We start from the raw sequence: 21,436 nt of genomic DNA on the forward strand, positions 1-21,436 counted from the left end.
TGATGCTGTCAGATTTTGAAAATGAAGCAGACTGAAGCTGTTAAAATGTTGGTTTTGCAAAAAGCAGGCACAGAATAGAACCTTTAACAGGCTTTGTGTTATGCAGTATAACCTGTACCCTAAGGAGTGTAAATGCAGTAAATGCATCAAGATAAACAGTGCCCTCCACAAATATCATTATACAATATAAGTAACATCTGAATCCTTTAAATAAATCAAGTCTTGTCACATTTTACAAGTGTTTCAAGCTTGTTAATTACTGCTCTAACTACAGAAATGAGGAAGTTAATCAAAGTAGTTTTTCCAGACTCTCTGGCCCTTGTCCTAGATATGAGCTCTTAAAGTTCACATGTTAAAGTTCAAGTCTGACTTGTTTGGAAGAGTAACTCTTCAAACACTCTTCAAAGAAAGATAATAAGTCTAAAGTACGAGTGCCTGGCCATAAAACGTGCAACATGTTTGGTCACAAAAACTTCTTGCCAAGTGTGAAATGTGCATCCATCTGTGAAAGCTTGTTTTACGATGGTCCATACGAGAGGGAATAATTCAAAACACAGGAAAGAAAATCAACAATTAAATAGTAAAAAAAAAAAAGGCCTACATATATGTCCTTTGAATCATTGCTGCTAAATGTGGTTCTACAAGCTGTCGAGTTGCAGGGTGTACTTAGTTTTTTTTCCTCACTGCTTTTCCTCTTTGGCTTTATTTTGATTTAATACTGTCAGTATGTAATCTGTGTGCATTTTTGTACCCTTGACTTTTAAATCAGCTCAGTACCTGGTAAAACCAGACCCTTTTTTTCAGTATGTCCTGACACACAAAACCTGAGAATTGAAGCCTCTGTGTGTATCGAGGATGGATTTTCTTTTTTCCTACATCTACTGAATTAGTGTTTGTTTTCTCCTTATAAAATCCTGGAAGTTAAGCTTTGGAGATGTGCAAATTTCTAGAAAGCCATGCAAATCTCCAGAAAAATCACTGGCTTGCATCCTCATTTTATATTTGTTATTACCTAAAATTTACATTTCCACAGATTGACCAGATAAGAAGCTAAAACTGCTGCATTACAGAAGGCTAAATGGGTTGTTATTTGGTTCTACTGGACATGTTTTTAGTTGTAATGTGGCGGCGGACTGCAGACAGCTGTGAGTCTGTGACTAAGACCTTATCATGGTTGACTCAGACACATTTTTCAACTATTTGTCTCAAAGGGGAGGACCGGTTTTATCAAGTGATACTCCTTGTTATAACTATTTACAAGGTCAAAAAATCCCCACATATTTCCACTGTCAGAATAAAATAAACTGGATTTTATTAACTTTTTCACCCTTTTATTTGACTTTTCAGTCTGTAAATGTGTTGATTTGTGACAGGTTCATGCCACTGAAAGCCTTAAACTCAATCAATAATTGATTAAGCCAGCATTTTTTGCATTTAAAAACCTCACTGCAGAGCAAACTTAAAGCGGAAATCCAGATCCTGTAAATAAGTGTTAGTTAGTGTCGGTGTCTCTTTCCTGCAAAAAGCAGCTAAGGCTTGTTTTAAAAATCCTTCAGATTCTCCTGCAGCCATTCACTCCTGTCACTGACAGGAGTAATTGATACAGAAAGATTTGCTTAGTTCAAGTCAGCTAAAAAAACACAAATGTTCCTTTGGATGTTTTTGAAATAATATGAATGTTACTCAGTAAAGAGCTAATTCTCATAAATTTGTGTGTGAAACCCTCATTATGACACACAATGCAGACTCTTCTTCTTTCAACCACAAACACCAACGGTGCAGAAATGGCAACAAAAGAGAAAAAATATTTTCTTACTGTGAGCTGAAAAATTGAGCCAAGTTCTGAATTGAGATGGAATTACTACATTTGTAAATGTGAATATACATTTACTATTGTAAAGTATAAAAACGTGAAATAATTTCTTTTTTCGATAGCATTAGCATACATAAGTAAACCACAGATCCCTATACCGTTGCTGACAGTCTGTACAATATTTAATGTAACCAGTTCTGATATGCTGTCAGAAGAAAAAGAGATCATTTAATTTGGTTATTTTCACTTTATAAAAACAAAAGATTCTTTAGTGTCTTTCTCATTTAATTTACACCAGGGACAGACTGTCTTCAATGCAAAAACGCTGCACTGCATGACTAGTTAATTCATTTGAACTGTGATTATTAATCTCCACATGTAAGGAACATTAAGGTGGCATGGTTTTACACGACTTGTATCAAACAAAGAAATATTTTGCAAAAATTTCAAGGGATATGTCACTAGAAGGAAGCACAAACTATTCCTTCTATGACATTCAAGCACTTTTATTTTACAAGACCAAGTTAAGTAAATCTCTTTGTTCTAATTTTCCCTTCTTACAAAAATTACTGGCTGCTTTCAGAAGACGGTAAAGATTTCCACAATTCCCATGTAACAAACAACGCTGGTCTTTAAGAATCCAACACTTCTGGCACAAAATATCAGTAAATGAAAGGGCAAACGACAAAGAGATTTTCTTATAAGCAGAGTCTTAGGAGCAGATCTCTCCTTGCATGAGCTTTAAGTAACCTTTAGTGCCTTGGTAGTGTTATTTATTACTTTATTGATTGTTAGATTCTATAAAGCATATCAACATCAGAGGTCTGGCATAAAAACAACTGGCGAGCCGCCATGCATTGCAATGGGTTATTCAAATTATATTACTAGATTAACCTGTGTGTTTATGCAATCATTACAGAATAGAAACAAGCTAATAAGCATTCAAGATGCCAAGATAATAATTTTTTTTGTATACTAAGTTTTGAAGATACTGTGAAGCAGTTCTGTTTGAAGCTCTAAAGAGGTCCAATTATCCTGCAGTGTGACTTTTGTCCAATCATTTATAATATTATTGTTGTTCAGCTCTCTAATGCAAAAATGCAACATACAACTTTCACAAAATTGTGGTACTAAAGGATAAATAAGAATAATTTTGTCTTTACCGACACATTAAAATGAGAAGTCTGTTTCTGTTCATGTCATGATGCACAACACTGTTTCTGCATGTGGTTGCACATTTACTCAATGTTAATTGATACCTTTGTGAGATTACTATAAGTCTAACCATTTTTTTATGCTAGTGCTGCGTGTCCACAGCAGCCTGCTCATTTGGGTGATTGTGTGTAGGTGTGTGTGTGTGTGTGTGTGTGCATTCATATTTATGTCCCCCTGCCCAAAATATGTCACTTTCTCTCCGGCTGTGCTGGCAACACGCTGATGACTCAGCCCATTCAACACATTAATCCTGTTTCTTTGCAAACTGTACTCAGCCCACGCTGAGTTTTTAATATGCTGCATATATTTCGGACCATCAGGAAAGCAAGTCCATGCGAGCTGAACTTGATGTCTTAAGGTTTTTTTTTGTTAAGAGCCATTACAGTGCTGCGGTGGCAAGAGCTGAGAAAAAAAAATACAAAAGAGGTAGTACTGGGTTAAAGTTGCACATACTGTTAAATCTATCTCAGAGTAATAATCTCTTAACCTGTGTCAACATTTACACAACTGCATCGAATACAACACATACTATGCATTTGGGTAAACTTTCGTAATCTCACTTTAACACAAAGGAATACACAGACATTTGAAAATGAACCACTGAAAAATGGGAAGTTAGTAAAACAGACAGAAAACACAGCAAGTTTCTAGTCATGGACGGCAGTGATAAAGTTAGAGCGAAGGGAAGAGGCTGAAAGACTCATCATGCTTTACTGTATATAACTTACCTTAAAAAATATTTTATAACATCTTTAATAGTCATTATTTCTGCAATTCAATTGGCCTAACAGACAATTTAAAAACTACTTTCAAAGCCATACCACCACTCATAAATAATAATGTCACACTTTAATTATAGTCTTTAGTGAGAATCCAGAGGTGTTAACGTGAATTTTCTGCACTTGAAAAAAAGATATCTCACAGACTAACGGATGAATCTCGATGAAAGAGAGCAAATTAATTTTATTGAGCTGTACTGGGCATGATTTTCATGTATGAAAATCTCAATTCACAAGTTCTTAAGGTGATACTTCAGTTATTGGTATACTGCTGTAATGTTGATTATATTATAGTGTCTTTTTAAGCTCAGGACAGATATCAAGTAGGATTCCTCCTACATTGATAAATATGTACCAACAGGAAGTTGCATTTAGTTATGTTTGTTTTAATCAGACATTATAATGCCTCATATTTCATAAGAGGAAACCAGCCCCAGATGGGATCAGGACCATGATAGCAAAAGTGTATAATATACAAGTTTTACAAATCAAAATAGAGTTAAATGAGGGATCTTAGCATTTGACTGTTATCCCTTAATTGATTACAATAATTAGCTCAACTAAAAGATACTGACTGATGCACAACGTTCAGGTGCAAAATGATTTGCTTTTGGTTACAAATGTAGATTTGGACAAAAATGTAATACATGAGTATCAAAGAGTGAAGGATCAGATTATTATAGGGTTGTTTTGTTGTTGATATTTTTTGTTTTATTGAGCATCTAGTGCTGATGTGGCATTACTCTGTGATTTACAGGTCAGATTTAGTTACACGTCAACATTGTCCACATATTGAAAACTAAAGCAGGTTATTAATCTGTGAGCCAAAATTAAATTTCTTTAGTTAAGTACAAGTTTAAATCATTGATTTTCCAACAAAAATAGCATTATTTTAGGGCCTGTTGGAGTTATGACACACTTTATTGCCAACAATATTTTATTTTGTGTAAAATTCTGCAGTCTAATTTTGTACCGTTTTGTAACAAGTGTTAAGCAACATCCTGTTACCACCCAAGCAATTAAGCCTTCTAAGAATTTTCCAGACGGACATCAGTCTTCGCCTTTCCACACAGAAATCTGCACTGCTTTAATTTTCATTTATGACTCAAAACATGAAACAGCCTGCTAATTATTCACACAGCGACAGCTGTTGCCGTTCTGTCAAATCTGCATAAATCAGCCAGTCGTTTCTGAATGGAAGAGCGTCTCCGTCGCAGGAATTAACTCACACAATTTGTGAGTGGATATGGCATCGATTAGCAACAACAATCATTAATTTGCTGCAACTGGTTCCTCTAGATATTCGTTCTGAAAACCCCTTTGGTCTTCATAAACAGAAAACATTGAATAGTAATTGATGTACCCTCTCACAGGAGCTGGTGTACATGTTGTATTATTAAAAGCTCTTTACATCTGTCTAGTCTGAAATTACTTAAAGATGTATATGAGAGCCGCATTTTTAAGAGAATTTCAGATTTATAACACTAATTGAAACAACAGCTGGTCATGTAATGCATGGATATCATTAAGGCATATTCTGCTGCAACTGGAAGACAGAGCGGCGCCTTCACAAAACCAGGAGATATCAGGAAAAGTTAGAGAAAAAAGGAAAACCTCATGAAGGAGACAAAAACAAAAACTGAAGGAAAGAGATGCAAATACAGCAAATCGATATTCAGGTGTGAAGCTTCCTAAGACTTGAGAAAACACTGACACTCCCCATGTTACGACTGATTCTAATTTGGAGAAAATCCAGCATCTTCTTAATTAACAATTACCAAATACTGCTCACACCCTAAGTGCTATTTTAGGTGCTTAATGGGAGTTATACAGAAAAGCCTGTGAGATTTTACAAAATAAGTGAAGCAGTCTTGTTATCATCACTGAAAGAAGACGGTGTGTGTCTGCAGGACTGTGTAGGTGTTTGTGTGTAAGTGAGCACCTGTTATTTTTTCCAAAGCAATCCTAAAGAAGCATTTATGCAAATACAAGCACAGCCTGCAGTAGTAACACCTGTTTTTACTTAAACTTTTCAGATACGCTCAGGTTTCTCTTGAGTGTCATGAATCTTTATTTTTGTGATATTTTATATAGAGATGTTTGAAGAAATTAGCTGGTCAGAAACTGAAAAATCCTATCCTTCTCTGATGTGTGAACATATCATGGGCCAGCAGATTGCATTAACACAACTCCTTTTCAATAAGGACTACTGAGCAAAGAAGAGTCAAAGTTAGCTACTTTGGTATAAGTGGGCTGATTAAAGATGAAACTGTGTGATATAGACATATTCAGCGACATCAGTGGTTTATTCAAACTTTAAGATAAAAAAAGTTGCTCTGTTTTATTCTTTAAAAAGTCAAAACAAATGTAAAGGTCCATATTTTATAATCAATAGACAGGGAAAGTTGTGTTTACAGGTAGCAATGCTAACCATGCAAAAAAAAGTCAAATTCATGTATAATTTTTTACTGTTTTAAAATATGAGTCAGAACCAGTCTGAAAGAGACGAGTAGAGAAAATTAATGGACGCTGAAGTTTGAACGACGATAACCGTAGTTCTTACAAAAAACTATGAACTCAGCTGCAAAATCGTGACTGGTGTTATTATTAGTCCAATTAGTAAAACATAATTCTTTGTATGTGAGCTTACTCTTATAAAAACTTTTCCGCTGCTACTAAATATGTAACAGTGTAAAGCGCTTTGGGTGATAAACTTAGCTGGAAAAGTTCTACGTAAGTTTAGACTATTTATAAGTAACAGATTTGCAGTCGATCAGCTTTAGGAGTAATCATTTCAACAACTAACTTTGCGCTTTTTAATAACCTAAACATTGCAGTAGGTTTTGATACAACAAAGCTCAAACAATATTAGATTACAATTAATTTCTCCAACAGCAAAAAATTTCCATAAATCCAAAACATGGGGGCAACGTCCTTCAGCACACCAATCTTTTGATCACGTCTTTATTGTCTGAATGAATAAACGGACAAATAAAATCACACTTTTGAAAGCAGTGACACAACTGCAGCAGCTCTGAATCAATAGCCATAAAATGTAATAGAATTGTCTCAGTTATTATCAAGTTTACTGGACCTCAAAGAGAGTCATAATCAATATTTTCGGCAGCCATTAGCAGCGCGTAAATTGGTGAGGTGATGCTAAAATTTCGCCCTCCTACATACTCGTTTTATGGCTTCAGGTAATGAAGTTTTTGCTCTCAAAATCAAATCGCTACCTCCTCCTCTCGCCACATTGACTCATTGTGCTATTATGATAGTTAGTAGCCCGTGTGGATCTTTCGAAATCAATAAGTACGATAAAATACATTATTCAGGGAGGCCATTGTGTACCACTGCAGCATGGTGCACTTACTTGTACGTAAGTACAGCTTGATGCAAATATAACTCTCTGCTGCTCATTTGTACAGAGTAAAGGGCTCTCCCTGCAGCAGCAGTTAGAACATTTGGCAAATACTTACTGCAGCCCCTGAGAGGCCTTTTCACATCAAGTCAGCTTATTAGGTAACTGATGCTTCAACCTCTCAAACCAATATACCTGTTTTCCCCTCCTGGCTGTTGTTCTGCAAAACCAAGCCCATTATAATCCCTCTCCTTTCCCCCCCGTCTCCCACTGTCTTCCTGTGGCTCGGTCGATATGTTGGACAGCCATACACGTGCACAGGGAGATAATGCAAATGTCTCTATAAATAGGGACAATAATGCTGACAGTGGCACTCTCCAAAGTGAGATATCGCAGTGTAATTTTCGCTAACACGCACAGGCACAAATCCAGGTATCCGGTAAACAGCAGCAAAGGGAGAGAAAAAAAAAACCCAACTCCGTCGCTCTGTGCTTCATCACAGCGATACTCCTGAAGCAGCACAAAAATGCTTGAGTTTGCAAACCAAACACATTTCACATTTATGCTATATGAGGCTCAAAAACAGGAGCGCACTACAGAAAACAGATCAATGTCTCCAGAACATCTTGAACAAACAGCACAGCAACTCTGATCTGCAGCCGACTAAATAACCTGAATATTGACTTTGCTATATGTAAGCCTCTGCGGCTCATGTAGTGTATTAATGCTAAGATCCATTTGGCACTCCACCGGCTCACATCCCTGGCATCCACCCCCATCTCATATTTTTTTGCAGCCAGTTTTTCATAAAGCCCACTAAAACCACAATATAGGTGTATCCCATGCAATATTTCCCCAGTCTATATACTGTAAGTCAGAGCAGCGTAATAAAGAGCAACTATCAAATTATGCCTCATGTACAAGCTTCTAACCCAAACTTTGAGAGCACAATAGAAGCTGAGGTAAAGACCGATGGGATGAAAAAATAATTGAGACGGATAGAGCAGAGCTGCGAGCCTCATCCTTCATCTCTGTCACACTTTTTTCCTTCCCCTCCCTCGCTTTCTCACCTTTCAGCTCATGATGAATGACATCAGAGAAGTCGGGCTCCTCGCCCCACCAGAAGATCCACAACTCCCTGGCATCGGGCTTGATCTTGCGTCGCCACACGCACAGCAGGTTGGCCTGCACGCAGTGCATGAAGCTGCGCAGCACCGGGTCATCCTGGGCCGGGGCCGAGATCACGGGCCCGTACTCCCCACCGCTGCAGAAGCTGTAGCGGCGCCATTTGATGCCCGTCAGCTCCGCCTGGAAGAGGAGAGTAATGATTAAAGCATTGCAGCAGCGAATGTTCAGCAATTCAACAAGCTTGTTAGGCAATGTTATCACTGCAGTCTGTTCAGGATCATTTTTGTTTGTAGCTGTGCGTTTGTTTGTGGTGTTGTGATTATAAACAGAAAGATGTTTGAGCACAGTTACCAGACACACACGTCTTGCTTTAAGTAAAACTTATTTTTCCAACAAGTAGTCAATGAAATGGTAAGAAAAAAAAACTCCAGTGTAATTTTTTTTTTATATTAAAATTATATTGACATTTGAAGTAATTTGTCTATTTAAAAAAAAAAAAAGCTGAATAAATACCAAAAGCCCTGAAGCTTCTGTTTTCTATCTTGCCATGTTTGGAGGCTTAATGAAAAGCGTGTGTTGCACAGGCCTAAATGTGACATAATGAAGCAAATTTTATGTGACGTCATATCCTGCCGGAATACAAGCTTTGCTTTTGATGCATCTAATTTAAATAGTCTGGGTGTATTGGGATCAAGGGTGTGGAATCTCCAGTCTGTTTCTGTATCTTTAACATATCTGAGAATGACAGTAAATATTGATAACCAATGGCAGAGTTTAATGTTCTCAATCAATAATTAATATTTGGGTAAAGTTCAGAAAATGCCAAAGTAGAGATGAAAATTTTCAACATGTTCTAAATATCAGCGACGGCCTCATTTACTGGTGACCAAAATATGTAGGCCGCGGTGCAATGAGGTTATACTTAACAAAATGTCAACCATCACAGACAACTATACAGAGAAGCTGAAGTTTTCAACATTACACCAACTGGTTGTCATGGAGAACATGACGTCACCGGCGCTGACAAGAGACAAAGCAGAGTTATGACACATGCTGTGCATGGATGTTGCTGAAAGAGCATACTCCAGCACTTCTCTAAAATATAAGACTATATGGGTGAAAGTGACTACAGAGCAGCAAGCGTTGCATGAAGGGTGGGACTTTCGTCATCTATATTGCAGTGGAGGTTCAGGGAAACAGCTGTTCCCATCAATCAGTCGGTGAAACGATTTCTGCAGGTTTTCACTGATAGCAAAAAAAAAACAACTGCTAGTGTGGACTGTTAGGTAGAAAGTAATTAAAGCTTAATTTCTACGTCACTGATCTGTACTGCACTTTAAGGGCTCTAACTTTATATTATTAGCAATTATCACAACAATATTAATGGACAACACAGCGGGGCACGTCTCATGGTAACAGACCTTCCATATCAGCAATATAAATATTCTGTAGAGAAAAAAGGATTCATCAATTTTCCAAAATCAGGGGACACTCATTGGCAGGTTGCTGCCCTGGGCAGAGAGCCACATGGCAGAATGACTGACACTTTGAGTTCTTCTTTGGTTCATTTGCTGTCAGGCTAATGTACAAAGCACTAATGAATTCATGATCATCTCCTGAAGTTTTCACCTTTCCAAACATTTGTCCACAACTTTTACAAAAATCTTACTTTCCTCACAACATTCAGCTGCAACAAACTGAACTTATCGCCGGGACTCAACAGCTTAGGAACAACACAAGGTTGTTGTAAAAAAAAATAAAAAAAATAGGAGAAAAGGAACATCAGTGATTTAGTTATTGTTTATCAGATTCTTAAGAGGGAAGTTTTATTATTGTATGTAAATACTCCATAAAATTGTTGCAGGAAACTGAAACCGAGCCAAATGCTCTCATGTGTAGATTCACTTGTAATGAACATTCCTCCGTTGTGTTTGTGTATGCTTCCTAAGGGGCAGGATAAAAGTTTCTAAGCATGCTGTGAAGAGCTTTAGAAATGTGGACTCCAGAAAGAGAGCATCAGATCTCTTTATAAACATAGATCTCACATCAGGACAAGCCTGAGACACAGCTGCTGCAAATGCAAAGCTCAATTTAGACACTTGGTTACATATTAGGAACTTATGGGAAGGATTTCTGGACATATCATAACACATATCATACAGTTTGGAAAGACCAACCCTAAGCACTAGGCTTTCCAGGAAGTTCCTGAAGACTATCTATCAGAAATAATTTAGAGATTGCTGTGGATATGCAATTCTTTCCAGCTTCCTCACACAGCACTGGGGTTTGGTTTCTTCAAAAGAAATAAGACTTCTTAAGTGAACTGAAGAAATTATGAACAGGTCATAATTTCAGTTTTTGTTCCAAACCTTCAGATTTTAGCTATAAATCCACACAGCATACCAAATCAAAGAAGGACTTTGTGAGTAGACAATTATTGTCTATGAATGAGCTATAAGCATTTAGTTTGGTGCTAAATTTTACCAGAAACCTGATGCAGATGGCTGTTGACAAGAGATGTCCTTACAATTTGAGGTATTCAGACGACTTTTGCCAGGCAGCGAGTGCAAATGTTGCTAAATCTAGATGTGGGATGATAAGTTTATGAGTGTGCAAATGCAACCAGGCCACTTCAGCTGCTTCATTCAGTTGTTTCTTATAAATGTCTCTTTTTTAGTAGAACTGTGCATCTTAAAATCATTTTAAGTTTTTTGTATTTAAAAAAAACAAGACATTTTTTAAATATTTACAAGACTAAGTGTCCTGTAAATCCAAATCTATTTTTTATTTATTTATTTATTTTTACATATTTTGCTTTCAGATAAAAATGTTGATCAGACAGAACTTGTTTCATAAATTTTTCCACAGTCGCTGTCAGCTTTTGCCCTCTTCCTGTTTACATGACTACAAGGCTTGTGAAAATGTTTAAGATCAGTCAGTGTCTCGCTGATAAGCTGTTAGAACTTCGCACACGGCATCGCTTCACTTGAGGAAGACTAAATAGTGTAATCGCTGCAGAGAGAGAGGAGGAGAGAGACAGTAAGGCATAAAAATGGATATGAGAGGAACAGCTGAGTGAAGTCAAGCTGAAGAACCAGCATGTTGACTCATGAGGGAGGAAGAAACAAGCACGACATACTATCTGGATACTGTTTGTGTTGCTTTTACCAGTGATGGATCAAAGTTACAAGTTTGCATATGTTCATCAAGGCTAATATTTTTCTGTGAAATTTTGACTTTTAGAAACCTCTGACTGATTCCTGTTCAAGGGAGGAATGATTATAAATAATGCCTATTGCACACGACTGAGGTTTCTGTGGATTTTCTCTAATCCACACATTGTCAAAATTACATATACATGCTCAAATAAATACAAACATCCCCCACTGACATTTGGTTTCATGTCACTTAGCAAGTTGCAGAGAAACTTCATGCCATTTATGGTCATGAACTCGGTTCTTAAAAGAAATCTGGTTAAATATTTGACAGCTTTTCTTATCAGAACCTAGTAGATTTCTCCTCAGTTGGTTGCTTTCCTCGTATTGATTATTGGTTTTCAATGCAAGGTCCACAAATCTTTCAAAAGTAACACATCTGTGTTGAATAAGACCCGTATCATGATGCTACCAACAAGACGCTACAATAAAACTTTTCTCCAGAAAGTGACTGCACTTGGAAACTAAGTGACATTTAAGGAAGTATTATCAGGAGTGTAAGAACATTTTTAAAACTGTCAAAAAGAAGAAAGAAAATACCCATAAAATTCCAAAATCCCAGCTTTTAATTTTAAAAATCACTTAAGTTCTATTTGAATCTGGAAAACAAAGGATTCAAATTCATCAAAAAAATTTAATATGGATTTAATGTGGTTGATAAACATTGAAGTAGATGTCTTGCTACTAATGTATTTTTTCTGTTTCATCAGAAACAGATGCCTCCTCCATTTTTTTCCCATGAAAACACTCTTGATCCTTCTGTGCTTTGGAAACTTTTTACTATGTTTGTTTGTGTCTTTGTGTGTGCAACTGTGCATGAAAAAGGTTCACAAAAGGCATTGCAGAGCAGCAAAGACATTTGGCATGCAGGGGCGGGGGAGAAGTGGAGGGGCCAGGGTCTCTCAACACTTTGCACTGCCGTCCTCTTCTCTCCTGTGTCCACCCAGCTGTGAGGGTCGTGTTTGGCACACTAGCCTGGGCACCGAGCCATCCGACGACAACCGAGAACAGAAAAATACTGACCCATTTTCACACTAGGACAGGTAGAAAGAGGCAGCTCAAAGGAAAACAAAGCCTGCAGAGTGTTTGAGTGGATAAAGAAAAGCCCGCTTCTCAGGTTTGATGATTGTGGAGGAAGGCACTAAGCATGATTATGTCAATTTAAGTGCAAATAAAAACAAAAATTAAATAAAAATCAGCATAAAAAACATTTGATTTCTTCAGATCTAACCTTCAATGGAGCATCTTAAAGGTGAGCACACACTAAACCATTAACATGACCCCTATGAGCATCCAAACAGTAGAGTGCACCCATAATTACAAGGATGTCCCTCCTGTAATGACAGCATGTGTAATGAAAGACATAAACATTGGCGCTGTGATAAGCCAAGCACTAAAATTAGCCATGACAAGGTCAAGGATGCTGTTTGTCCCAAAGCAAAGAGAAAGACATCTGCTTGCACTGCCTCGTCACTCCCAGTCAATGTCAAAAGTTCCTCCAGTGTTTGGCGCAGCTGTCTGCCAACCACTGAAATGCTAAGGCAAAGACGGGGGATGGAGGGGTGGCAAGCATCAGGATATCAGGAAATATATTCACAGCTAAGGCACACCAGTTGTGTTAAAAAGCAAAACAAGCTCTCCTTCGAACTCATTGATAAATGGGCCTCTCCAGACATGTAAGACAGAAAATTACTCATCTCGGAAACATTTCTTTCTCTCTCTCTCCTGCGAAATGCGAAGAGATGAGAGAGGAGCTGTGCTCGTTTCAGCTAGATTCCGGCATCAGTCGGATGATAAGATATTTTAGAAGGGTAATAAATTTTATATTTCAATCTTCTTCCTCTCGTTAAGAGAATCCATGAATAGGCAAATATGCTTAATTAATCGTATTTCACTAAAACTGCCTAAGCTGGGTACCAGATCATGATAAGCGTGCAAACTGGTTGAAACATCTCAAGATACATCTCTCAGAATCCATATGATGCATGTTTTATGATCATAGTGAAACATTCCCCTTTCATGACACGAATGTGAAACGAGCCTCATCCATTATTCCTCACTGTCAAATAACAATGTGAACCAGTCATTGCCTGCGAAAAAAAAAAAAAGGCTCGCTGTTAGCAGCTTATAAGATCATTTATATTTCCTGGTTTAATCGGTGGCCAGAGGCTGTGCAAACACAGGTGCTGTGTATTTATCGGCCATGTGGAAAACGCTGTCCTAACACCCCACTGAACTCCTCTGAATAATTAGCAGGGGCACGATTGCAGAAAAGGGAAAAGAGCTGCAGTTACATGCTTGCAGGCAGCATCCAGACACGGTAACGCCGATGCTGCACGCCCACATCCCGCTGAGCAGCTATGAGAACGAGCAGAACAGAAGTGCTTGAAAAACACTTCTGTGTTTGGGAAGCAGAGTGGTTTTCCAGCTGATGTACAGTCATGCATCAGAGAACAAAGCTGAGATCTGATCTATGTTAATTTACTGCCTCTCGCAAAGGTGTTCAGGAATTTGACTTTTCATAATATTTTTGCTATTATGAAACACAAAGAATTGCATAATTTGGTTATAAAACTATATCCCACAGTTTGAACATCTTACATCAAATGTGAGGCTCATCCAAAAATATGAAAAAGGTAAAATCGCAAAAAATTGAAAAAAAGATTGTTGAAGTAAAAGTCATAAGAATCCATTTGTGCTTTGTGCATACAGTGGACAAAGCAAACGTGTGAAAATAAAGCTGTCTATTGACCTTTGGCCTTAAAAAAATCCACCCCACACATCTCTCTGAACACACCATCTCTCCAGTGAAACATAGTGGAGGCAGCATCATGGTGTGGCTGTTGATTTTCTTTCAAAGGAGATGGATGGAGCTACAAACAAAGAATTTTGAAAGAAAACCTTTTAGACAGCGCAAAAGACTTGAGAGAGGACCAGAAGTTCACCTCTCACCAGTAAAAAAGCTCCAGCCAGAGTCACAATGGAATGTTTTGGATCCATTTATATCAAAGTCCAAACCAAAATAAAATCCAGAATTTGTGGCTAGACCTAAAAATTAAAAGATGCTTTCTATCCAATCTGACTGAGATTTTTTTTCAATCTGCAGAAATCTGCTCCAGTTCAAACTCTGGATGTGCAAAGCTTGTAAGACATTCCCCAAAGGACTTACAGCTGTGATTGAAGCAGAACATGGCTCATCAAAGCACTGATTGAACATCACACATTTATTATTCGTACGACTCCTTCGAGTTCAAACTTTTGCACTTCTTTTTGTTGGTCTGTCAGATAAAATTCAAATACAACACATTAAAGTTTGTTGTGGTGACATGAAGAATGTGGAAGTTTTAGGGGTATGAATGCATTTGTAAAGCATGATAGCTGCATGTTTACACGATTGTGTGTGCAGAAATAAACAGTGTCAAATCATCTGATAACAGACTGCCAGTTCTCATATTTCAAACCATTATCATTTGTATCATAGAGCAGAAAATCTGTCAGGAATGTAAATTTGTCTGACAGAATCTACTTAAAAACAGATGCAGAGCATTTACAATACCAGTTAAACTATATTAAATAGAAACAAGCTTTAATTTATCCAATTAGGATAAATTAAAGACAGTGTGGAAACAAATTGAAGTTGGTTATTTCCAATATTTCAGGCAAATGCTACTAAATTGAAAAGGCATTACATCATAAAGGTTGACATGAGACAAAACTTGGGAAAAAAAGTCCTCTGTTTGGAGACAGCTTATTTCGGATTTGCTGCATGGTCCTCATGATCATCTCTCAGTCCTTGCTGAATGTCACTGTGCAAGAAATCAAAGATCCTCCTCTGCTTCTTAAAACAGCAGCGGCATAAAAAGGAAAAGACAAATAAGATGGTGGATTTTGTTTCTCTGTCAATAAAAACTGAACTGCTCTGAGCCCCGTGTTCGGCAGGTCCGCCAGTTCTATCTCTGATTGAGTGCAGAACCAAAAACAAGAGCTTTTTCCTTCAATTGCCAATACGGACTGGAGCTTTGACCTTACCCTCACCTCTATTGTCTTCCTCGTCTTCACTCTCACTCTCATCTCTCAGCACTCTCTCGCTGTCATAGATGCCTATTGAATACGTGTAAAATCTTCTGCTTTCTTTTTTTGCAAAAGTCCTCTTTATGTCTTTTTGCAGAGTAAACACCAAAGAAAAAATTTAATATTTTTATGCTAAGAAAGAGCAAGTAAATATGACACTGCCTCTACAGCACTCAAGGAAAATTCAAACAAATGACAACATTTCTATCTTTATGCACTGCATTTGTTTTACAAGTAGTTCATCAAACCTCTGACATCACAGTGAGTTCAGGATGTATCGTCATTTCTATCCCAACTGTGCTTAGATCGCAAAGTTCTAGTACCGTGCTTATAATCAAGAGCTGTTCATGTGTGGCATATTTTCCTCACACACATGAACATGAGAAAAACATGAGAAAATAATCCAAATAGTGATTAAAATATTTGTCGTTCCAGGAATCTTGAAATGAGAAGGAAATCTTCCTTTAGACAGCAAAGATAAAAAGACCGAGAGAAAAGAATCTGTGAAATGCACTTTTCAGAAATGGCTCTAGAGGATGAAAATATTTCAGCTCGTCTTGTTTTGTCTTTCAAAAATCTTTGCCACTTGAATTGAGGTTTTGAATAATTCAAGATTCTAGCGTACTGTATATGTGAAATGCTTCCTGAAAGGTATTAAGAAGACTCCAAGTTCTCATAGTTTATCTTCATGAGGTGGAAGCAGAAGACTGATCCAGCTGGTCTCAAGCAAAACGTGGGGTATAACTTGGTAAGCTCATTGGTGCAACACACAGGCACATGCGATAACCCACCAATTACAATCAAACTCTCTCTTAAACTCTATATAAAATCAGTAAGTAACTAAACATGGATGTTTTTAGAACATTAAAACCCTTAACTCTACACAGAAAGGATTGCACAGACAAGATTTGAAGTGGCAATCCTCCTTCTGTCAGAGAATTGTCTTGATATAAGATGAACCGAAATGTGAACTCTTCACTGTGTATGAGGAAAAAGTCAAGAAAATATGTGTTAGCTTTGCCTGTGCGTTGCTTAAGGCCTACACCTTCATGTTCATAATCCGAGGTGCTTGAATCTCATCGACAAGCACACTCTCTTAGTCATAGCCTTGTTGGCTTTGCTGAACCACAGTGTTCCACTCAGGGAAATGCAGTTTGGGCTATGTCCTTATAAGGAGTAATGATGTGTTGATTTGCACATTTATTACTCATAGAAGAACTGGAAAAAAAAAAAAAACAAGCTAAGTGATTTCTCACCAAGATGTCGATGCAGATTCCTGGTTCTTGTGGTTCCTAAGAGATGAAACATCGAAACGGGGATCTCCCCATACTCTACTTTTGTACTTGCTGTGTGTTTGTCACTTCCTTATAAATGGGACTCTTATTGTAACTCAATAATAAGTCACAATCACATGGGGAATAAGGTAAACAAGGTATACAGTAGACTATATATGGTTCGAAGCTGTGAATTCACCAATTTGAGTATTTTTTAAAAATCCACATATTCACAGATTTTTGTCAAAGAAAATATTCAAAACACTGGAAAGAAAATTCATTGTGGGAAGTTTAAATAACCAGGTGCAATGCTACAAGACCTGCTTTTGGCTGGCGTTTGCAAAGCAGCCAATCCAGAAGCACAATTTATTTTTATTTGGGCTGGTAAAAATGAAGATAAGAAAGACCACTGATATTAGCTCTACTGTTTTATGGAGAGCAAAGTACTTTGCCTAGTGTCATCCACACATTGAAATTACACACTAGGAATGGCAAACATAAACAGCTAATGTTTTACATAAACTCAGCTTCTTAATACAGAAAATAGTCGCGATACTATTAGTCGCGATACCACAGTCCTAGCTCATTAGAGTAGTGTGTTCATGCCTATGTGAGCATGAGCTACACTTTTCACAAATCTTGCCGTTTGGAAAAATCTCTTGTCAAAAAAGCCAGTTGTAAACCAACAATCCTAAGCTTGCGCAAGGTTCTTGCACCAAGCAGCGCGTACACGAGTTTGATCAACAACGCTAAGATAGTGTCCGTTTTGAGAAATACGTTGTTTTTTTTTTAAACTACATATTTTTACAAAAGTTACATACTGCAGCTTTAAGAGCACTGTCTCCTTTAAGCAACCAACTGCAGGCTAGATACCAGAGCAGATATTCTGACCAATTAACCACCTACTATCAGCTAGTTATGCTTATGTCACTCTTTAGAGTAACATCTTATTGATTCAGCCCAGTTAGTCGTAAAAAGCAGAAGCATAAAGAGTTTCTTCAATTTGACTGAGCTACATATTTTGGTTTCAACTTTTGGTGTTAATATTGTGAAACTATTCTTGATCATGATTATCATGCTCACTGTGAGAATCTCACGTAATCCCAGCCAACTCGTGATTCTGCTGTTTGAGCTTTCTTACGGCCACAATTCAACATCAAGTGCAGCCAATGCGACTGATCTTACATCTGGGTGAGTTTGTGGTTAATATGGCATCCCAGCAGATGTGCTCATCCTAACAAAGAAGCTACTTCAGCCTATTGAGAGGGAGAATATATCAGCAGTTTTATGTGCTGTGGCACATGCAAAACACTTAATATGAAAGGTATCTCGTTCTCATCCATGTCTAATCTGTTTAAATGCTTGAGATACTGTTCATATCAAGGGGAAGACAAGATCTGTTAAAATAATTTCATAGACAAGTTTATTATTTCTAAGTTATATTATGTAACTATAACTGCTGAGACTTCAAAATTTGTTTTACCAACACCTGATATGTGTAGGTTACACTTAGCTTCCTCATTCAATCTGACTGCTACATATTTTGGTTTCAACTGAGTTGTGGCATTCTAGCAGTATCACGACTCAAGCCACCTACTTGCAATTTTATCTTATTGATGTGCGCCAGACTGTTTGCCGTTCCTTCAAATAAAGTAATCAACAAGCACAACGCTGGGTTGGTTTCAATGTGAAAGAGACTACAGACAGACAGCACATTATCTGCACAATCTTGGCTTCAGATGTTTTGTTTGCGGTGTCATATCAGATACTGCAAATGCAAAATAAATAAATAAAAAAAACAATTGAGTTCTGCATGAAATCACATTGCATCTTGTTTGTGCAGCAAATATATCCAGTTGATGTTCGTCCTTCATTAGTGTCTGCTAATTTGTGTTAAAAAAAAATTTTCCTTCAAGATGAAAAACGAGATTGTCTGAAGCAAACTCTGCACAACTAACACTGCGAAGTCACCAATTAGAACAGCCAGTGGCAGAAATAAGAGCACGCATCGACTCCTTCCCTCCCCTTCATCAATTAACCCGATGAAATCAAATTAACCCACAAGGAGCCGTACTCCCCTATGGCATTTTGCAACACAAATCAAGAGCAACGCACATTATCACACACAGGAGGCAGAAACAAAAGTGATGAAAAGCACAATGTGTGTGAAAAAGGAGCTTTCTGTGTGGTTGCTGTAGATGCCAAACAGATGCCTTCCCTCTACCTTCTGCCACCACCTTTAAACGTCCCCCACAAAAACAAGGGGCTGTCATTTGATCTGTGCTCTGCTGTAGCATCCAGCTCTGGGAGGTGAGCAAGCCAAGCGACCTAATTAGAGCGAGCGACGGTCCCAGGGGCTGAGTGACGGATAGACCTGCCAATCACGTGGCAGAAAGCCCTTCGCCGAGCCACGACTTCTCTCACCTGACACAAAGAGAAGCAGGCAGCAGGAGGAACAGCGGCAGAGGAACCAATAGGATGCCACGGCCGTTAGCAGAATGAAACCAACTGGAGCATCGGGGACAGTCAGGTGGTCTCTACTTAAATGATTCACATGGAAATAAACAATTTTGTTGTAATTTTTGCTAAACTAGAAGCAACGAAGGGAAGAGAGCTGCAGAAAAATAAATAAAAACCCAGAGACACAAAGAGGCAAAACAAGAAGAGAGGAAAAACAGTTACTAGGCAACATAAAACATCTGTACGAATTCAGTAAGCTCAAGTTTAGAGATTTCTGTCTCCAGGGTGACAGTAGAAAAATAACACGTTAAGTCCCTTACTGTACTCTAAAAATCTGCGGTGTGTGTAGGTGTGTGTGTGTGTGTGTGTGTGTGCGTGCGTGCGTGCGTGGTGCGTGCGTGTGTGTGTGTGTGTGTGTGTGTGTTGGCTTTTCTAGGGCAGAACAAAAAGCTCAATTTGTTCTCCTGCAGCTGGAATTCATGAGCTCAAATTTACCAGATGATTATGGCTTCATACAGAAGGATTACTGGCTGAGAGCAGTTAGAGAACTGCTTAACTTGTGTTTAAAAATTACTCTGGTAATTTTAGTCCAATAATTGTGCAATTAGCACTGCATGGTGGCTTCTGAATTGGCCACAAGAAGCAGCCAGTTTGATTGTTCTTGAAACTGGGCAAATGGAGCAGAAGCAGAATGAAAAATGTCTCATTTGGCTTCTAATTTCCTGCATTGATTTTTTTTTTCTGCAAAAAAAAGCAAAAGTCGGCATTTAATTTTCTTTTCTTGGCTATCAAAATATCAGTGGGAAAACAATAAATAACCCTCTGTAGGAGCATGCAGGATGTAGTCTGGGCCGGCCTGTCGACATCAGCACAGGTCACACCTGAACAAGTTCCAACTTGCAACTTGCCCGACTGCTGTCTCAAATCTGTTGTTTACTCACTATTACTTACTATCCGGGAGTGGCTGCTGATCTGAGCTTTAACACTAGAAGTCATCTGCCAAGCAATACAAATATGCAAGCAATCACGCAACCTTTTCGCCTCACAATATGGTATTCCCAAGACAACTTTGGCTGCACCTGTCTGTGTAGATCACCTTAGAAAGCCCTACTTCACTCAGTCACGCCTGTTCAGACACTTCCACAAAACCTGTCTGCATCTCTATTGTCCTGCACTGCCCATTCATCCTGTAAAGCAAGCCAGCACTGAAATAGAGCTGTACAAATTTTCATTAGCATCTGAAAAATCATGAGCGTCTGTCTTAATTCACAACGGGAGAGAGCGCCGTTCGGCAGAGCAGAGAGAATCAATGCAACACAAATGCTTGTGAATCAACCGTCTGTGCATAATGTGTTTGTTCTCATCAAGCACCCGTCCGATCAGTTGCGGATAATCTCTCAATGGAAGATCAACACGTGATAATTAGAACTTGCAACAGCGCGCCAGGCAACGTTAATGTTTTCTGTTTCTCTCCCCCTCTCGTTCCGCAGCGCTGACATCCTTTGACCTGAGAGCGCTCTAACTGCTGCTGAATCCCAGCCAGCCATGATATCGGCGAAGCTGTCTGGCTTGCAGAAAATATTTGCCCAGTTACAAGCGGGGCAGTATCTCCCTTTAAAGAAATTCTCCTTGTCGATATGCAGGCAGTCAGGTGAGGAGACTGGAAACAGACCTTCTGCAGACAATTCCCGGAGTTACTCCTGTTTGATGGTGAAGAAATACCCAGGTTTACACATTTGATGGTTTTAGAAAGTGTCTTTTAAAACAGCACTGGGCTTCAGGTAAAAGGCTCCATTGGAAGGCAGTGCAGCAACACCTTAAGCAGGGCCAGCCTGACCTATAAGCAAACTTTGCTACCATTTAGGCCCTCCACAGGTTCCAAGAGAGATTAAAGTTCTTCAGTGTTGTACACATATACATGTGCTGTAAATGTTAAATATCAGAAACCAACAAAATGACTGAAAAAAGGCTGAAAGGCAAACGAGAGGAGAGAGCGTCAAGAAAACAATTTACAAATAAACATTTTATTGATAAACCGACATAAGGTAGAAAATGAATTGATATTTAATTAAATGTGCATTTCTACAAAAGCATGCTTGAATTTCTGGGAATTATTCACA

The 21,436-nt window shown here is 38.3% G+C and overlaps 1 protein-coding gene across 2 annotated transcripts in view; it reads right to left on the minus strand.

Moving 5' to 3' along the window:
- Nucleotides 1-21,436, minus strand: part of LOC129366358 (mediator of RNA polymerase II transcription subunit 13-like) — a 92,984-nt gene that overhangs the window by 60,946 nt on the left and 10,602 nt on the right. For both annotated transcript variants that reach the window (XM_055040143.1, XM_055040141.1), the window contains exon 2: nucleotides 8,239-8,476. In XM_055040143.1, coding sequence (XP_054896118.1) covers nucleotides 8,239-8,476 — 238 coding nt within the window. The remainder of the gene's footprint in view (nucleotides 1-8,238; nucleotides 8,477-21,436) is intronic.

Source organism: Poeciliopsis prolifica, unplaced genomic scaffold (assembly GCF_027474105.1).
Source record: "Poeciliopsis prolifica strain line A6 unplaced genomic scaffold, Auburn_PproV2 SCAFFOLD015, whole genome shotgun sequence".
In the NCBI taxonomy this organism is placed as follows: domain Eukaryota; kingdom Metazoa; phylum Chordata; class Actinopteri; order Cyprinodontiformes; family Poeciliidae; genus Poeciliopsis; species Poeciliopsis prolifica.